Source organism: Chelonoidis abingdonii, chromosome 14 (assembly GCF_003597395.2).
Source record: "Chelonoidis abingdonii isolate Lonesome George chromosome 14, CheloAbing_2.0, whole genome shotgun sequence".
NCBI classification, from domain to species: domain Eukaryota; kingdom Metazoa; phylum Chordata; order Testudines; family Testudinidae; genus Chelonoidis; species Chelonoidis abingdonii.
Window position 1 is genome coordinate 35,336,672 of NC_133782.1, and position 20,694 is coordinate 35,357,365.

General features: G+C 50.6%; 3 protein-coding genes across 3 annotated transcripts in view; 2 read left to right on the plus strand and 1 right to left on the minus strand.

Moving 5' to 3' along the window:
• The window catches only part of RAB2B (RAB2B, member RAS oncogene family), a 225,343-nt gene that overhangs the window by 115,060 nt on the left and 89,589 nt on the right, over positions 1-20,694 (minus strand). The window lies entirely within an intron of this gene.
• Positions 5,787-6,713, plus strand: LOC116828039 (olfactory receptor 10D3-like). Its single transcript, XM_032786014.1, has one exon. It carries the CDS (start codon positions 5,802-5,804, stop codon positions 6,711-6,713), a length of 912 nt encoding a protein of 303 aa, XP_032641905.1. The 5' UTR covers positions 5,787-5,801.
• On the plus strand, positions 15,532-16,910 carry LOC116828029 (olfactory receptor 10D3-like). Its single transcript, XM_032786006.1, has 2 exons — positions 15,532-15,566; positions 15,911-16,910. Exons 1-2 carry the CDS (start codon positions 15,532-15,534, stop codon positions 16,908-16,910), a joined length of 1,035 nt encoding a protein of 344 aa, XP_032641897.1.

Below are 20,694 nucleotides of genomic sequence, written 5' to 3' on the forward strand. Positions count from 1 at the left end.
GATAGATAGATAGAGGGAATGTTTAGGGATAGAATAGATAGAGGGGGTGGATGGGGATAGATAGATAGAGGAGGTGGATGGGGATAGATGGGGTGGATGGGGATAGATAGATAGAGGGAATGTTTAGGGATAGAATAGATAGAGGGGGTGGATGGGGAGAGAATAGATAGATGTGGAGGCTTCACACTGAAGTGGGTGGGGGAGCTGGGCCTGCCCAACTCTGACTGCTGGGTTCCAGTCCAAGGTGCAGTTCACCCTCCATTCATTTTCCACATTGCTCTCAGGAGGCGAATCTCCACCCTGGGGCGCGAGTGGGGAGGGCCCGTGTTTGAGAACGACTCAGGAGATTAGCAGCTGTGAGTGTTTGTACAGCAGTGAGCACAGTGGGGCCATGGCCCACGGCGAGGACTTCAGGGTGCTACCGCAATACAAACAGCACCTGATGAGACTAAGGAGGGTGCGGAGTCAGAGGTGAGGGAACGCAGCCCCTGCAGGAGCAAAGCCGCGGTGGCTCTGCCTGGGTGAGATGGAACTGGGATGGATCAGCCACTAGATGGCAAGCAAGGCTTGTCTCTCACATGGCTTAACTTTGGTTCTGAAGGCTGGAATTTCGGGTCAAATGCAGCTAACTCCCATTGAACTGAGTGCCTAAATCCCTCAGGTTTCTTTGAAAGGGCTCTGAATAAAGCCTAGTGATCAGCTGATGAATAGCATCATAGGGTCTGAACTGCAGTAGGTGTTACCTGGGACGGCACCCTTTGCATTCCCTGGATGCAGGCTAATTTACGCCAGAGGAGACTCCTCAGAGGTCACTACCCCGTACACCACTTTCCAGGCCTCGTTGTAAATGTCCCAGGCTTTGCGGCTGATAGCGCTCCCTTGGGAAGGATGGGCCAGGGGTCAGTTGCCAGTCTGGGGCTTGGGGAATCTGGATTCAATTGCTTCCTCCTCCATTGACCTTGGGTATGTCATTTGGAGTCAGATGTTTGCAGGTGACTAGGTGCCTTCAGAGGCAGATAGGTACCGAGTGGGAATTTGAAAAGCACAGAGGTGCCCAACTCCCATTGGACCTAGGCACTTCTGAAAATCCCTTTAGGTCCCTAAATACCTTTACAAACCTGGCGCTCCATGCCTCAGTTTCCTGCTGTCAAAGGAGCATAGTACTTCCCTGCCCTGCCTCACTGGGGCATTGTGAGGGTCAATACATTGCTAATTTTGGGATACTCAGATAATGGGGAGTCAGATAAATTGTAGTGCTTTAACCAGTCTGGTATAATTGCAAAGTGGAACAACTGCCCCAGTGCAGATGCAGTTATATCAACAGTACCAGGAGACAGCCCCTTTGTCCCAGCAAAACCTCCTCTGCATTCAGAAAGTTTCTGAGATAACTAGACTGTGAAGAACTCACCCACCCAACAACAAAGTTCAATCTATAAAACGTGTCTGCAGAGCAGGGGTAAAAGAGATGGGCTGGGAGCTTGTCCCACAGCACCATCCTCCTTCTCCCTCCCTCCCCCCCACTTTAGGTAGCACGTACTTCCCACAGCTTCCAAGACCCTTCCAAGCATTAATACATTTAGACTCTCAGCCCCCAAGGAGGCAGAGAAGAGCTAGATCCCCCTTTCTCTGCTGGGGAGACGAGACACAGGGCCAGATCTTAAAGATACGGAGGCACTGGGTGAGATTCTCAAATGCCTCTAGTGCCTTACTCCCACTGACCGCAAAATGAGTTGGACACCTGGGCCCTTTTGACAACCCCACTAGGTACCTTAGGTGCCTAAATCTCTTTAAGAATGTAGCCCATAAAGACTAAAGGCCAGATTGTCAAAGGTGTTTAGGCACCTGAAGAGGCTGATTGGCATGGAATGGTTTTTTTAGAAACCTAATGCACCTAACTCCTACTGATTTCAAAGGGAGTTAGGAAAGTAATTTGCACAGGGGAGAGCCACATCTGTTATATACATGGACAATTAAATCCTTTGTCACTCTCAGCTATTTAATGTGTGTCACATTCAGGCTGGGACTGTGTCCCTCTGTCTGCAGGGGTGGCTCCAGGCCCCAGCATGCCAAGTGTGTGCTTGGGGCGGCAAGTTGTGGGGGGTGCTCTGCCGGCACCGCGAGGGCGGCAGGGAGGCTGCCCTTCACAGGCAAGCTGCGGCGGCTTGGGGCGGCAAAATTCCTAGAGCCGCCCCTGTCTATCTGTGCTGGGTGCTGAACAAAGGGGCCCATGTCTCAGTCACAGACTGCATGTCCCACCGTAATCCCCATGATAACAATAGGGATAATACAAATTAAAAGAGTCAAATGCAGTTCCGGCTTTGGTGTCCGTGGTGATGACACACAGAACTCAGCTGATAGAAACCAAGAATAACTTCTGAGCCTAGTACCAGAGCACTGAGAAGGCCCAGCGTGTGGACTCATTAAAAATGTCAAAATTTTAATTAATCCCAAAGGCCATGGGACCCCATGGGATGCTCTGACTGGGCTGGGGATAACACAGCTAGAGAGAGTAATTATACCGTCTGCTTCTGCCCCTTCCTCCTGGCTCCCAAGTAAGATGCCCCCTGGAGAAGAGCGGGAAATGATAGCAATTAGTGGAATCGCAAGGGGCCTTATTACAACTGCGGTGCTGGGACACAGCAAATGGATCGATGAGATCACTGCGGGAGCACCCCCCCCAATCTAGCCCTGTCGTTCTCACATCCCTCTCTGTGTGGTCTCTATAGATTAGTCTACATCAGCGGTTTTCAAACTGTGGGTCGGGACCCCAATGTGGGGCCCACCCCATTCAAATGAGGTTGCTAGGGCTGGCTTAGACTTCCAGGGGCAAGGGGATGAAGCCAAAGTCCAAGCCCCATTGTCTGGGGCCGAAGATGCAGTGGGGCTGAGATTACAGGCTCCTGGGGCAGTGAGGCTTTGGCTTTGTCCACCCTGCCTGGGTCAGCTCGGCTCGGGTGGGCTCAGGCTTCAGTCCCTCCTCCTGGCGTCATATTGTAATTTTTTTTGCAGAAGGGAGTCGTGGTGCAATGAAGTTTGAGAACCTCTGGTCTACACTATACAGCTTCCCACCAGGGCCACCCAGAAGGAGGTGGGGGAGCAAGTGGGGCAATTTGCCCCAGGCCCCGCAGAGGCCCCCACAAGAGTTTTTCAGGGCCCCTGAAGTGGGGTCCTTCACTTGTTCTGGGGCCCCCTGAAAACTCTTGCAGGTCCCGGGCCCCTGGAGCTTCTTCTGCTCCGGGTCTTCGGCGGCAATTCGGCTGCAGGGGGAGGGGGTCTTTCTGCCCTGGGACCTGCTGCTGAAGTGCCCCGAAGACCCACAGCGGGGGGTCCTTCCGCCCCAGGACCCGTCACCGAAGTGCTGGGTCTTCGGCAGCAATTTGGTGGCAGGGGACCCCCGACGCTGAAGACCCCAAGCCCCCTGAATCCTCTGGGTGGCCCTGCTTCCCACTGATGTAGCTAACCTACCACCAACCTCTCCGCCTAGATGCATAGTAGAGGTGCAAGATGAGGCTTGTGTCTATTCCACTTACATGGCTAGTGAGGGAGCAGATTTTGTTAATGTAAATGAGCTATAATCAGCTAAAGACCCTTTCTTCTGAACCCTGATTATTCAAAGAGGCCCAGAAAGACGCAGTGCGACCTTCATCCCAACGACAAGAGGAGGGATGGTGTTGATAACCCTTCCTACGTTTGGGTTATCAAAAGCAACATCTATCTCACACTGCACCCAGTACAACGGTGCCATGATCATCTTAGAGGTGGTGGTGGTGGTGGTGGTAGGGAGGTTACTGTACTGACAAAAATGAAAATGTCCTTTTTGGAGTCTCTTCTGTACTGTGAAAAGTGATGAGAAGTGGTGCCCAGGGCGTATGCTGCCCTCTGTCTGCACAGCGGTGAATTTCACCCTCACACACAACCACACAAGAGCACAAGAGATGCAGCAAAGGGGCAGGGGAAGAGCAGGGGACACAAACCAAGGTCAAAGCTCTGTTGGCTTCAGAGGCCTCCAGCTGCACGTCTGGCCCAGGTTACTCCTATTTCACACCCCTGGGGGGAATTCTCTGGCTTGTGTCACATGGCAGGAGAGCCTAGACAAGCATGAACATCCCCTCCCCCCAAACAATGTCGGGGTCAGATTCTCAGCTGGTAGAAATCTACACAGCTCCTTTGATTCCAGTGGAGTTACTCTGATTTACACCAGAACGTGCGGCTGAGAGGGGAAACAGCCCCAGGGAATCCAATGGAGTTCCCCAGGAGTCGTGGGAGCGAGAGCAGAATCCGGACCTCAGTGGAGCTGGGGATCTGGCCCTCTCAGTTCAATGGCGCTACACTTATTGATGCTGGCAGAGGTCAGCATCGGGGGTCTATGAACGTTGTCGAAAAATATGCAGAATCTCTGTTAATTGGCGACTCTGCCAAGGTCTCAGTGTGGGAGCCTGGCAGGGATTCAGGGCCCTGGCCCCGATAGGCCCGAAGGGGATTTAAAGACCGCGGAGAGCCGTAAGGAGGCTGAAAGCTGTGAGAAAGCTGGGGGCTCGGCCACAGAGTGGGGCGATACGCTGTGGCAGCCCTCGCTAGCTTCGGAGCAGATTAGGTCTCCGGGCTGGATACCAAGAGCCCAGTCTGTGCACCTCTCCTGGGCAATGGGCCATTTGGGATAAGAAAGCTGGATGGTGCTACGGAGGAGTCAGGGCCGTGGACAGAAAGGAAGAATTCCAGCCAGCTGGAGCGGCCCCTCCCAATGCAGCCAGTATAAGACTCCTGCTTTGGTAAAGTTCTTCTCGCTCTGTCCCTCAGTCTCTGCCTCTCTCTGAATCTGCCAGTCTCTGTCTCGTTCCGAGCAAGATGTCAGCCCAATATTTTCTGTAGAGAGAAATCGATCCAGCCATCTGTCCATCCTTCCCTGTGTGCCTGCCTGCCAGTCTGTCTGTCTGTTGTGTAGCTATCCTTTATCTCCCTCTCTCCGTGTGTTACAGCCCCAACCTGCCAGCGTCTCCCCTTCAGCCCAGCCTCTCCTGCATGGGGAAAACTCCCTGGCAAAATGTAAACAGACACTTTGTTATTATCCTTCCAATATCACCTTAAAAATCCCTCTGGCAGGTTATCCACACAGCCCCCCAAGTTCCAGCACCTCTGGATGTGGCTATTCCCCTGGTCCTTTCCTTTTCCTTCTCTCTCTAACTCCAATTTAAAAAACCCTCATACAATCATTAACAATTCTTCACCACATTCATTGCTTTGAATGTTCCATCCTTGTCCTCTTCCTTAACAGCAACATGCAGCACTATGTGCTCTTAGAAAAAATGAAACTCTACCTAAAGAAGGCACTGCACTGCACAGAGGGCCATCCCTCTGCGGACAGGAGGAAAGAGAACAACCACATATGACAAATGTTAGATAGAATCAGACGTCTCTAATGTATCATGGTGATCAGAGTGGAGTGAAGGCCCAAATAGAATAGAAGTGAAGAAAATGGAAAAGGACAGGAGAGGAGAGAAGAAACTAGAATAGAATAGAATAGATGTCCTCTTTGTCTGTTCATTTCTGGACTGTAAGACGTTCAAGGCAGACAGTTTCTCTCTCTACATTCAGCGCCAACCCAGGGAGACCCTGACCCCAAGTGGCATTACAATGATAGAAACAGACACCACTCCTAATGACAGTGAGTCATGGGGGCAGTGGAAGGAAGAGTGACTATTGCAGCTCTAGGATGACAGGTCTGTTTGTTTCAGTAACTAATTGGCATTATTTCTCTCCCCAACACCAGGAATGAGTCCCTCGTGGGGCAGGTCAACCATACTATGGTGACTCATTTTGTCCTCTTAGGGATCCCCAACACCGACGGTTTCCAGACCATCCTCTTTGTCACCTTCTTAGCCTTCTACTTCTGCACCCTGCTGGGAAACCTGCTCATCTTCTCAGCCATCCTCGCCGACGACCGCCTGCACACCCAAATGTACTTCTTCCTCTGCAATCTCTCCATCATAGATCTTGGATTCTCTTCCATCAGCACCCCTAAGTTACTGGCCAACCTCTGGGCGAAGAGTAGAACCATCTCGCTGGGCGGGTGCATGTCCCAGGTCTTCTTCTGGCACTTCCTGGTCAGCACCGAGTGCCTGCTCTACACAGTCATGGCCTATGACCGGTACGTGGCCATCTGCCACCCGCTGCGCTACCTGCTCATCATGAACTGGAGGGTGTGTGCCCTCCTGGCTGCTGGCACCTGGATCGCCAGCTCCTTCCACGCCACCATTCTCACCAGCCTGACCTTCACGCTGCCCTACTGCGGGTCCAATGTGGTGGAGTATTTCTTCTGTGACATCTTCCCGGTGGTCAAGTTGCTCTGTGCGGACAAGTATGTCATCGAGACCGTGACCTTCACCAATATTGGGGTGGTGCCCATGACCTGCTTCTTCCTCATCCTTGCGTCCTACGTCAGGATCATCTACTCCATCCTGAAGATGAACTCAGCCAAAGGGCGACGCAAAGCAGCTTCCACTTGCGCCTCACATCTGGCGGTGGTGATGCTGTTCTTTGGGCCCTGCGCCCTCATCTACACACAGCCCCAGCTAAGCAAAATGCTGGTGACCCCTGTGCAGCTCTTCAGCAACGTGGTTACGCCCATGCTGAACCCTGCCATCTACACGCTGAGGAACAAGGAGGTGAAAGCGGCTCTGAGAAAACTGAGAGGGGGTCAAACGCTTGCACGTTGATGCAGTGCAGCAGCTGCAGGAGTAGCATGTGGGTCTGCATAGAAATACATCGACAAACACATCTGCATGGCTGCTCCGTGGCTCTTGTGAACCTCTCTGTCTCTCCCCATCTCCACACAGCCCCCATCTATCTATGTGGATCTCTACAAGTCATAGAAATGCTCCTAAAAATATAGAGCTGTCTTTGCATATTGTAAGGCTGATATTTTCAAAGCTACCTGAGGGACAAGCACACTCAGCCTGCATCAAAATTGATAGGAACTGGAGACCCAAACCTTGTAGAGGATTTTGAAAATCTCAGCCTTATTACACAGATCTACATAGCTCTTTAACCCTATCATTATATGGCAGGTTTTCTAATCCTTCTGTTATTCTCATGGGTCTCTCTGATTCCTCTCCAATTTATCAGCCCCCGTCTGAAATTGTGAACACCAGAATTGGACACAGTGTACCACCAGCAGTCACACCAGTGCCAAACAGGGAGGTAAAATCACCTCTCTGCTCCTACTTGAGATTCCTCCTTTATGCATCCCAGAGTCACATTAGCTCTTCTAGCCCCAGCATCGCACTGGGAGCCCATGTTCAGCTGATTCTCCACCATGACCTCAAATGTTTTTCAGAGTAACGGCTCCCCAGAAGATAGACACCCATGCTATAAGCACAGGAATGATTCTTGTTTTCTAGATGTATGTGAGTATGTTCAGCTGCATTAAAATGCATGTTGTTTGCTTTCGCCCCCTTACCCAGCAATCCTGATCCTGACTGGGGAGGAGGTCGGAGGAGCTATTCCAGGGTTGGGGTTCGGATGGACATCATTAGAGTTTTCCCAGAGTGAGGGAGGACGACACTGGTATTAGCCTAGGGTTAGCGTTAGGGAAAAGGTCAGAGGAATTCTGCTCAGATTGAGGCAGGGCTGTTAGGTGACACTAGGGTTCAGGTGACGCATGAAGTCAATCAAGTTACCCAGTGTTCGGGTGAGGCAGGAAGTGAATACATTAATGCCAGGGCTTATGCGGGCTAGGCAGGATGTTATGCGAATGACATCTCTTTGGGGATGAGTTCTCCACCTGAGAAAGTGTGGCAAAAATTATTCTTTTCTACCCCCTGCCCCCATTTCTGTTGTAACCTCTTTGGGGCAGGTGCTGTCTCTCTGTGTGTTGGTGCAGCACCCCTTGCACCTGGGCCTCCAGGCCTCCCATCCGACAGAAACAATAACGTACTGTTCAGAATTATCACTGACTCCTCGGACGTGGGTTTTAACCTTGTGGCCTTGACATGAAAAAATAATAAAATAAAAAAAGTGAAAGGAACCTGGGGTAGATCCTGTGAGCCAGGCCCCTGACCCTTCTCCCTTCAGAACAGCGCACGAGAGTCCAACATCTACTTTTGGGGAAATCCTATGCCAAAATATTTTAAAATTCTGCACATAATATTTTAAAATTCTGCAAAATTCTGCATATTTCATTTGTCAAAATAGCATAATATAATCACTCCCTTTCAATTATTTTGGTAATTTATTTCAAAATACCTGTCAAGAGGTATGTCAACAAACAGATAAGAGCAAAAAAGATTCCCCCAGGAGTGGAGATTTAAAGAAACCCCTACAACAACCCAGTTCCAGGCTGGGGGTGTTGGGGGAAGGATGGCTGTGTGGAGTCCCCAGAGCCCAGTCACCTGCACTCCCATCCCGCCACAGCCCAGCTGCAGGGCACCCCTGGCCCAGACACCCGCATCCCCCTTCCCCCAGGACCCAGCCACAGGACACCCCCTGGCCCAGACACCAGCATCCCCCTTCCCCCAGGACCCAGCCACGGGACACCCCCTGCCCCAGACACCAGCATCCCCCTTCCCCCAGGATCCAGCCACGGGACATCCCCTGGCCCAGACACCAGCACCCCCTCCCCCCATAGACCTGCCATGGGGCACCCCCCGTCCCAGACACCAGCACCCCCTTCCCCCCAGGACCCAGCTACTGGACTCCCACAGCTTAGCCACCAACATGTCCCTCCCCCCAGGACCCAGCCACGGGACACCTCAGCTCAGACACCAGCACCCCCCTCCTTCCAGAACCCAGCCACGGTACAGCCCCAGCTCAGCCACCACCACCATCTCCCTCCCCCTAGAGCCCAGCCATGGGGCATCTCCCTGCCCAGACACCAGCAACCCGTCTCCCCAGGACCCAGCCACGGGACACCCCCAGCTCAGCCACCAACATCTCCCTCTCCTAGAGCCCAGCCACAGGGCATCCCCAGCCAGGGCTGGCACTTCCATTAGGCGACCCTAGGCGGTTGCCTAGGGCGCCAGAATTTGGGGGGCGGCATTTTGTGTGCTCTCCATGGGGCACACGGGAGCTTCTGATTCCACTCCCATTGCGCCGCCGAAGAAGGATCTTCTGCCAACATGCCGCGGAAAAAGCGGCAGGCAATTGAGCAGCTCAGTGACTGCTGCTGTCACCTGTGGCATTTTGGCGGAGGGTCCTTCTCGGTGGCGTGATGGGAGTGGAACCGGAAGCTCCCTTGGGGAGCACACAAAATGCTGCCCCCTGAATTCAGCCTAGGGCGCCAGAAACCCTAGCGCTGCTCCTGCCCCCAGCTCAGACACCGGCACTCCCAGAGCCTTTACTGTCCCCAGGTTCTTTACTGTCCTGCCAGGGGACACGGTGCAGCCCTGCCCTTCCTCACCCCCTGCCAGAGATAGGTCTCGTGGGGTTCCCAGGAGAATGAGGATCAAGCAGAGCGAGCTGCTTCCGGCGCAGCCAGCCTGGGCGCTTTGCTCACTGCGAGCTGGGCTCCACAGAGTCCATTGGTCCCTAGATGCACCAGCAGCTCTGCAGCCCAATTCTGTGGGGGGAACCGTGAATTCTGCCTAATTCTGTATTGTGCAGTGGTGCAGAATCCCCCCAGCAGTAAACATGCCAGCACTAGAAACAGCCCAATTGCAGAGGGAAGAGCACCCCCTACTGAGCTGTTTGCACCACTCCCTGCACTGCAGCGCCCCCTTTGCAGTGCTGGGTTCATCACAAATTTTCTCTGTGGTTTCTTTGCATTTGTCCGGGGAATCAGTTTCCAAAGAGCCAGAAATCCAGACTATGGTGAGACAGAGAAGAAAACCTGGAATGGAAGATCAGGGCACAAACTGTGCACATTGATTTAAAAAACTGTAGTAGATGCTAGTGGACAACGGGAAAGCTCCATTGACCTCCACACCAGGGGCACTGGGAGGCCGTAGAGGGAGAAGCAGGGAGAGCAGGTGGCTATAGTACAGGGATCAGCAACCTTTGGCACGCGGCTCACCAGGGTAAGCACCCTGGCTGGCCGGGCAAGTTTGTTTACCTGCCGCATCCGCAGGTCGGCCAATCGCGGCTCCCACTGGCTGCAGTTCCCCGCTCCAGGCCAATAGGGCTGTGAGAAGTGGTTTGGGATGAGGGATGTGCTGGCCGCTGCTTCCCCCCACCGCCGTCATTGGCCTGGGAGGGTGAACCGCAGCCAGTGGGAGCGGCGATTGGCCGAACCTGTGGACACAGCAGGTAAACTAACTGGCCCGGCCCACCAGGGTGCTTACCCTGGCGAACCACATGCCAAAGGTTGCCAATCCCTGCTATAATATTTGGTAACTGAGAACAGTTATCAATTCATCACACCTACATTTAAAGAGCCCATGCGAATTATTTGCAAACCATTATCTTGTGGCTAAGACAAAGGTCTGGACACAGGAGGTGGGGGTTCAAGTACAGGATCTGTAGATTACTCCCTATTTGACCTTTAGTAACTCACTAAATCGCATTATGCCTCAGTTTCCCCACCTGTTATATACATGGGTAATTAAATCCTTTGTCTCTCTCAGTTATTCAATGTGTCTCACATTCAGGCTGGGACTGTCTCTCTCTATCTGTGCTGGGTGCTGAACAAAGGGGTCCATGTCTCAGTCACAGACTGCATGTCCCACCATAATCCCCATGATAACAATAGGGATAATACAAATTAAGAGAGTCAAATGCAGTTCCGGCTTTGGTGTCCGTGGCGATGACACACACAACTCAGCTGATAGAAACCAAGAATAACTTCTGAGCCTAGTACCAGAGCACTGAGAAGGCCCAGCGTGTGGACTCATTAAAAATGTCAACATTTTAATTAATCCCAATGGCTATGGCACCCCATGGGATGCTCTGACTGGGCTGGGGATAACACAGCTACAGAGATTAATTATACCGTCTGCTTCTGCCCCTTTGTCCTGGCTCCCAAGTAGGTTGCCCCCCAGAGAAGAGCGGGAAATGATAGTGATAAGCGGAATCGCAAGGGGCCTTATTACAACTGTGGTGCTCGAACACCAGCAAATGGACTGATGAGATCATTGCTGGAACCCCCGAATCTAGCCCTGTCTCTCTCACTTCCCTCTCTGTGTGGTGTTGATGTATTTGTCTACACTAGAGAGCTTCCCAGCAATGTAGCTAATCACTGCCAACCCCTTAGTGTAGACGCACAGTAGAAGTCCAAGATGAGGCTTTTGTCTATTCTGCTTACCGGTCTAGTGAAGGAGCAGCTTTCGTTCAGTTAAATCAGCTGCAATCCTCTAAATGCCCTTTCTCCTGACCCCCGATTGTGCAAAGGGGTGGGCAAGAGGACACGTGCGAGGCCCAGAAAGATGCAGCGTGACGTTCATCCCGATGACAAGAGGAGGAATGGTGCTGATAACCCTTCCCATGGTTGGGTTAGTTAGAGAGTGAAGTATGAAAGGCTGGGTCGTCTCGCTCTGTGTCTGAGCTGCACCCAGAACAACAGTGCTAGGATCTTCTTGGTGGTGCTGCTGGTGGGCATGGGGGAGGGTGACTGTGTTGCCAAAAGTGACGAGAAGTGGTGCCCAGGGCATATGCTGCCCTCTGTCTGCACAGCAGTGAATTTCACCCTCACACATAACCACACAAGGGCACAAATACATCCCTGTGCACTGAGACGCAGCAAAGGGGCAGGGGAACAGCGGGGGACATGAACCAAGGCCAAAGCTCTGTTGGCTTCAGAGGCCTCCAGCTGCACGTCTGGCCCAGGTTACTCCTATTTCACACCCCTGGAGGGAATTCCCTCGCTTGTGTCACACGGCAGGAGAGCCTAGACGAGCATGAACATCCCCTCCCCCCAAACAATGTCAGGGTCAGATTCTCAGCTGGTAGAAATCTACACATCTCCTTTGATTCCAGCGGAGTTACTCTGATTTACATCAGGGCGTGCAGCTGAGAGGGGAAACAGCCCCAGGGAATCCAATGGAGTTCCCCAGGAGTCAGGTCAGGAGGAGCAGGAGCAGAATTCGGACCCTGGTGGAGCTGGGGATCTGGCCCTCTCAGTTCAATGGTGCTACACTTATTGAGCCTGGCAGGGATTCAGGGCCCTGGTCCCGATGGACCCGAAGGGGATTTAAAGACCACGGAGAGCCGTAAGGAAGCTGGAAGCTGTGAGAAAGCTGTGGGGCTCGGCCACACGGTGGGGCAATACGTTGTGCAGCCCTCGCTAGCTTTAGAGCGGATTAGGCAGGGCCAGCGCTTCCATTTAGGCAACCTAGGCGGTTGCCTAGGGCGCCAGGATTTGGGGGGGGCAGCATTTTGCCACCCTTGGTGGCAATTCTGCGGCGGGTCCTTCACTTGCTCCGGGACCCGCCGCCAAAGTGCCCCAAAGACCAGGAGTGCGGTAGGACCCCCCAGCCGCAGAATTGCCACCAACGACCGGGAGCACGGAAGGACCCCTGCGTAGGGCGCCAAAAACCCTGGTGCCGCTCTGGGGATTACGTCCCTGGGCTGGATACCAAGAGCCCAGGCTGTGCACTTCTCCTGAGCGATGGACCATTTGGGATAAGAAAGCTGGATGGTGCTACAGAGGAGTCAGGGCCGTGGACAGAAAGGAAGAATTCCAGCCAGCTGGAGCGGCCCCTCCCAATGCAGCCAGTGTAAGACTCCTGCTTTGGTAAAGTTCTTCTCACTCTGTCCCTCAGTCTCCGCCTCTCTCTGGGTACATCTACGCTACAGGATTATTCCAATTTTACAGAAACCGGTTTTGTAAAACAGATTGTATAAAGTCGAGTGCACGCGGCCACACTAAGCACATTAATTTGGTGGTGTGCGTCCATGTACCGAGGCTAGCGTCGATTTCTGGAGCATTGCACTGTGCTAGCTATTCCCGAGCTCCCATAATTCCCGCAGTCTCTCTACCCCGCCCATTGGACATTTCTGGGTTGAGACCAATGCATGATGTACAAAACGTGTCTTGGGTGGATCTGCAGGTAAATGTTTCACTCATCCTTTCTCCTGAAGCAACAGGCAGGACAATCATTTCACGCTTTTATTCTTCAGATTGCCCTGAGCCAGACGCCATAGCATTGGCAACCTGGAACCCGTTTTGCCTTTTGTCACTGTATGGTTACTGGTGCTACTGACAGAACAGCGGTACTGCAGCGCTACTCACAGCAGCTCATTTTGCCTTTGCAAGATAGAGAGATGGTTATCAGCTGTTCTGTACCACCTCATGCCATTGTAAATTCGGCAATGAGACGGCGTTTTCAGTCGCTCTGTACTTGTCTGCTGCTGTCGATGAGGTCCCCGAGCTGAGGGTCGGCGGTGTGGGCGGCGCAAAGACAAAGGGAATGACTCCAATGAGGGAATCTCTCCGTTATCGGTATCATAAAAATAGAAGTCAGTCCTCCCTAGAATATAGGGCAAAGCTGTACTAGAGAACCAGAGAGCACGGCCCACTCCGTGTCAGATCCGCAGGAAATGATAAAGCCTACATGCCCTTCTAGGGGCGGCTGCCCTGCACAAACCCCACCCGTATTGCTACACTGCTCCCCAACTGTCCTGGCTACCATATGCCCAGTGTCCCCATTGTGTGCATGAAGAATAAAGAATCAGGAATAAGAACACAGAGTTGTCGTAAGTGAGATAATGAGGGGGAGGCAGTCTGTCCAGCTGCTAGGATAGTCCAGGCAGTACAAATCTTTTCTTTACACATGAAGGGGGGGGCTAAGGAGCTCAGTCCCCAGTGCCTGCTGATGAAGACGGTGTTACCAGCCGTTCTGTCCGTCATGGAATGACCAGGAGTCATGCCTTATTTTTACCCAAGGCGCCCCAGCCAACCTCCACCTTGAGGCATGCCAGGGCAGCACTCCAAGGTGATGAATGAGAAGATAGCAACTATATTCTGCAACCCTTAACAATTCTTTTTTTTTTTTTCCTTTTGGCCACCGGGGGAAGCGGGGGGAGCGGAAGGATACTGCTGTGCACTGCCGCAGCATTGCGTCTACCAGCAGCACGCAGTAGACCTGATGGTGACATTGAAAAAGATCAGAAATGTTTTTTCCCCTTTTCTTTCACGGGGATGGAGGGGGCTAATATATGAGCTATACCCTGAACCACCACGCGGACAATGTTGTTTACCCTACAGGCAATTGGAGCTCGCAAGAATGCAAATACTTTTTGGAGATGTGGGACTGTGGCGAGTAGCCGAGTCCTCAGTACCCCTCCCTCCCTCCAATGAGCATCCCATTTGATTCTTTGGCTTTCTGTTATGCTTGTCACACAGCACTGTCGCGTGGACCATGTATCATAGCCTGGAGAGGTTTTTTCAATGCTCTTGTCATTTTGTCTTTGGAGCGAGAGCTCTGATAGAACCGATTTGTCTTCCCATACAGCCGATCAGATCAGTATCTCCCGCACCGGTCTATGCTGGAGCTCTTTTTGGTTTGGGACTGCCTCACCACCCCGTCGTCTGATCAGAGCTTCCACGACTTGGGCAACAGGAATGAAATTCAAAAGTTCACAGGGCTTTCCTGATTCTACCTGGCCACTGCATCCAATTGGAATTGCTGTCCAGAGTGGTCACAATGGAGCACTGTGGGATACCGCCCATGAGGCCAATACTTTGATTTGCGCCACACTAACCCTAATCGATCTGGTAATACCGAATATCAGTGCTACTCTCTCGTTGGGGAGGGTACAGAAACCCGGTTTAAAGAGCCCTTTATATCATAATACAGGCCCTGTTGTGTGGACGGTGCAGCCATTAAATCGGTTTATTTAACGCTTGCTAATTGCGTTTACAACGCGTAGTGTAGACTAAGCTCCGAATCTGCCAGTCGCTGTCCTCGCGTCCACAGGAAGATGTCAGGCCAATATATTCTTTAGAGAGAAATCGATCCAGCTGTCCGTCCATCCTTCTCTGTGTGCCTTGCCTGCCAGTCTGTCTGTCTTTGTTTAGCTATCTTTATTTGCCTCTCTCGTGATTGTACCGCCCAACCACCAGCATCCTCCCCGTCAGCCCATCTCTCCTGCACAGGGACAACTCCCCTGGAAAAACATACACAGACACTTCGTTATTGTCCTTCAATAGTACCTTAAATTCCCTCTGGCAGTTATCCACAGAGCCAGCTCTGACACGGCTGAGCAGAGACAAGCTGTGTCCACATTGGGTGCTGAGCCGTTGAGCAAACTGTGGAACTCTGGACTTTATGTAACCCATGTCAAGCCCAGGGGGTCGCCGCAGACCCCCCTAGCCCCAGTACCTCTGGCTGTGACCTAATTCCCTTCCTGCTTTTTTCCTTTCTTTCTCTCTCTGTTCCATGACCCCAACACTCATATCGTTAAACAAGCTGGAGCATTAACAAAGCTGGAGCAATTCTTCCCTGCATTCATTTGTGTATATGTTCCGTCCTCGTCCTGTTCCTTAACACAAATACATAGCAGCCCATGTTTCTATGAGAACAAAACCCTACCAAAACAAGGCGCTTCACTGCACACACAGACATCCCTCTGCGGAGAGGTGAGAGAGAGAACAAACTACACATGGGAAATGTTAGCCACAAAAGAAAGGCTCGAAGGTACTGTGGTGATAAGGGTGGGGAAAGGGCCTAGATGGAATAGAACTGAAGCAACTGGAATAGGACAGGAGAGAAGAGAAGAAAGTGGAATAGAATAGAATAGAGGACCCCTTTGTCTGTGTCTGGGCTGTAGGATCTTCAAGGCAGACATTTTCTCTTTCCATGTTCATCACCAGCCAGTGAGGCCGTGTCCCCAAGTGGCATTACAATGATAGAAATAGACACCACTCCTAATGAGAGTAAGTCATGGGGGCAGTAAAAGGAAGGGTGACTATTGCAGCTCTAGGATGACAGGTCTGTTTGTTTCAGTAGCTCACTGGCATTATTTGTCTCCCCTACCCCAGGAATAAGTCCCTCGTGGGGTGGGTCAACCACACTGTGGTGACTCATTTTATCCTCTTAGGGATCCCCAACACCAACGGCCTCCAGACCATCCTCTTCGTCACCTTCTTAGCCTTCTACCTCTGCACCCTGCTGGGCAACCTGCTCATCTTCTCAGCTATCCTTGCTGACGCCCGCCTGCACACCCCCAGGCTGTGCTTCTTCCTCTGCAATCTCTCTATTGTGGACCTTGGATTCTCTTCCATCAGCACCCCTAAGTTGCTGGCCAACCTCTGGGTGAAGAGTAGAACCATCTCTCTGGGCGGGTGCATGTCCCAGGTCTTCTTCTGGCACTTCCTGGGCAGCACTGAGTGCCTGCTCTTCACAGTCATGGCCTATGACCGGTATGTGGCCATCTGCCACCCGCTGCGCTACCTGCTCATCATGAACCAGAGGGTGTGCACCCTCCTGGCCGCTGGCACCTGGATCGCCAGCTCCTTCCACATCACCATCCTCACCAGCCTGACCTTCACGCTGCCCTACTGCGGGTCCAATGTGGTGGAGTATTTCTTCTGCGACATTTTCCCAGTGGTCAAGCTGGCCTGTGCGCACACGTACATCATCGAGACCGTGACCTTCACCAACACTGGCATGGTGCCCATGACCTGCTTATTCCTCATCCTTGCCTCTTACGTCCGCATCGTCTATTCCATCCTGAAGATGAACTCAGTTGAAGGGCAGCGCAAAGCAGCCTCCACTTGCACCTCACATCTGGCGGTGGTGACGCTGTTCTTTGGGCCCTGTGCCCTCGTCTACACGCAGCCCCAGCTAAGCACAGGGAAGGTGACCGCTGTGCATCTCTTTGGCTATGTGGTCACACCCATGCTGAACCCAGCCATCTACACACTGAGGAACAAGGAGGTGAAAGCGGCTCTGAGAAAACTGAGAGGGGGGTCAAACACCTCCATGTTGATGTACGGCAGCTGCAGGGACTGCATGTGGGTCTGCATAGAAATACATTGACAAACATCTGCATGGCTGCTCCATGGCTCTTGTGAACCTCTGTCTTTCCCCATCACCACACAGCCCCCATCTGTCTGGATCTCTACAAGTCATAGAAATGCTCCTAAAAATACTTACCTGTCTTTGACATGCAGTAAAGCTGATATGTTCAAAGCTGCCTAAGGGATAGGCATAATCAGTCTGCACTAAAATTAATAGGAATTTGAGATACAAATCTTGTAGCTGACTTTGAAAATCTCAGCCTTGTTACACAGATCTGTGGAAGGAAGTGCAGTATCTTCTGAACATGCAAAAGGGAAGGGAAAAAAATTCCCTTCATCTTCTGGCATGAACCCCAGATCACCAGGCACCTGTCCTAGGTACTTGCCTAAAGTCGCTGGGTGAACAGTTGGACTTTTCAACATGCCCTAATGATCAATCAATTTGTGATAAAATTTGTAAAAACCACTTAAAGTGATTTGGGGACTTAACTCCCATTTTCAAGTGATAGAAGTATTTAGGAGTCTAATTCTCACTGAATGGCCGTGGGATTTAGGCGTCTGCAGACCAGATTCTTTAAGGCATTTAGCCAGTTACTTTCAATGGGAGTTAAGTACCTGACCTATTTAGAAGCTTTATGTGCCTAGTGGGATTTACTAAACCTCTGTAAAGCTAGACAGTAGGCCAGATTTTTAAAGATCTTTGGGCACCAACTAGGATTTTCAAAAGGTTTTGCAAAAGATTTTCTCATTGAAATCAATGAGAGTTAGCTATCCAGGACCTGATTTTTAAAGGCGTGACAGTTACGGCAATTTCCTGGATAAACATTGAATTAAGTTTAATCCCTTTGGGGTCCGTTGTATTAAAAATACAATTGTGTATGCATTATTGTGGATTAAACATAACTTTCATAGGAGACTGACTAATGTAATCCTTGGGAAATGTTAGGAACTTCTCAGAACTGTTTGGGACAGTATGTGTGAAGGGGGCCAGGACACATTTGGGAGGTCTCTATTGATTACCTGGTCCTGGAAACCCCAGATCAAAACCTCCCATCCTGCATAAAGCATGGACTAAACTTGTCATGACAGAGCTAGTTCTGAGCTGAGGCTGTTATAAGCTGATGACCACAGAAGAGACCCTGTTGTGGGGTTTGAAGGACTAGTCACCTGACAGAGTCCATGGTGGAGCTAGGGTGATCTCTGGTAAGTTTATTACTCCGCACGTAGGCACTTTTATTAACACTCAAAGCCCTCTGTTGCCCCACTTTGATTTGAAAATAAAATTGAACTGTTTATTGTGTTTAATAAAATTCCCTGAGGAATTATGAAGGCTAGAAGTGTCAGGTAACAGAAAATAAAGCAGATTTCTGACTCTTTAACTTCGTCAGAATATTACAGTGATGGTGCTGAATTCAAGATCTGGATTCAGTTCCTGGCTTTGCAACATAAGAACAATCATACTGGGTCAGACCAAAGGTTCATCTAGCCCAGTATCCTGTCTTCTGACAGTGGCCAATGCCAGGTGCCCCAGAGGGAATGAACAGACAGGTTATCATCAAGTGATCCATGCCCTGTCACCCAATCCCAGCTTCTGGCAAACAGGCTTAGGGATACCATTCCTCTCCATCCTGGCTAATAGCCATTAATGGACCTATCTTCCGTGAATCTATCTAGCTCCCTTCTGAACTCAGTTATAGTATTGGCCTTCAGAACACCCTCTGGTAAGGAGTCCCAGAGGTTGACAGTGGGTTGCGTGAAAAAAATACTTTTTTGCGTTTGTTTTAAACCTGCTACCTCTTAATTTCATTTGGTGGCTCCTTGTTCTTATATTATGAGGAGGAGTAAATAATACTTCCTTATTCACTTTCTCCACGCCACTCACGATTTTATAGACTTCTGTCATATCCCCCCTTAGTCTCCTCTTTTCCAAGCTGAAAAGTCCCAGTCTTATTAATCTCTCCTCATATGGAAGCCATTCTCTACTCCTAATCATTTTTGTTGCCCTTTTCTGAAACTTTTCCAATTCCAATACACCTCCATCCCGATATAATGCTGTCCTTGGGAGCCAAAAAAGTCTTACCGTGTTATAGGTGAAACTGCGTTATATCGAACTTGCTTTGATCTGCCAGAGTGCTCAGCCCTGCCCCGCCAGAGAACTGCTTTACGGCGTTATATCCAAATTCGTGTTATATCTGGTCGCGTTAGATCAGGGTAGAGGTGTATATCTTTTTTGAGATGGGACGACCACATCTGCACACAGTATTCAAGGTGTGGGTGTACCATGGATTTATAGAGAGGCAATATGATATCTTCTGTCCTACTATCTATCCCTTTCTTAATGATTCTCAGCATTCTGTTCGCTTTTTTGACTGCCGCTGCACATTGAGTGGATGTTTTCAGAGAACTATCCACAATGACTCCCAGGTCTTTCTTGAGTGGAAATAATTAATTTAGACCCCACCATTGTATATGTATAGCTGGGATGATGTTTTCCAATGTGCATTACTTTGCATTTATCAACATTAAATTTCATCTGCCATTTTGTTGCACCAAGATCTTCACAGTCTGCCTGGGTCTTAACTATCTTTAGTAATTTTGTCTCATCTGCACATTTTGCCATCTGATAGTTTACCCCTTTTTCCAGGTAGTTTATGAATATGTTAAACTGGACTAGGCCCAGTACTGACCCCTGTGGGACACCACTATTTACCTCTCTCCATTCTAAAAACTGACCATTTATTCCTACCCTTTGTTTCCTGTCTTTTAACCAGTTATCATTCATGAGAGCACCTTCCCTCCTATCCCATGACAGCTTATTTTGCTTAAGAGCATATTTTTAATATGTTTTCTCTGTATTGCTTTTACCTTAAGAATAAAATACGCTTGCTTAGGAAGAACTGTGTGGTAAGAACTGTGCACCACCCAGAGGGGAGCAGCAAAGCAGGGCTGCTTAGGCAGGATGGCTTTTGAGGGAATAATGCAGTGAAAGGAACTGCTCAGCCTGGAACGGGCCCAGTCAGGAGGGAGAGAGATGTGGATCTCTACCCAACAGCTGTAAGCCCGAGAGAGTTGCTCCTGCTGGATCAATAAAGGGAAACACAAGTGCAGTTACTCTGAACTGTGACCAAAAGTTGGGCCTAAACACCATGGTTCATTTGAAAATCCCACGACGTGCCTATCTGCATCTTTGGGTGGTGATACACCTGTGACAATCTAGCCATGTCTGATTGAATTTCAGTGAGAACTGGGCTCCTGAATGGCTTTTGAAAATGGGACTTACTCTCCTAAGTTAATGAGGAGGTTTTGAAAATTTTACTTGCTGCATAGGCCTAGTCTACACCACGCGTTTATACCGAATTTAGCAGTGTTAAACCAATTTAACCCTGCACCCGTCCACACAACGAAGCCCTGTGTGTCGATATAAAGGGCTCTTAAAACCAGTTTCTGTACTCCTTCCCGATGAGGGGAGTAGCGCTGAAATCGGTATTGCCATATCAGATTAGGGTTAGTGCGGCCGCAATTCGACGATATTGGCCTCCGGGCGGTATCCCACAGTGCACCATTGTGACCACTCAGGAAAGCAATCTGAACTCGGATGCAGTGGCCAGGTAGACAGGAAAAGCCCTGTGAACTTTTGAATTTCATTTCCTGTTTGCCCAGCGTGGAGCTCTGATCAGCACGGGTGGGGATACAGTCCCAAATCCAAAAAGAGCTCCAGCATTGAACGTGCGGGAGATACTGGATCTGATCGCTGTATGGGGAGACAAATCTGTTCTATCAGAGCTCCGTTCCAGAAGACGAAA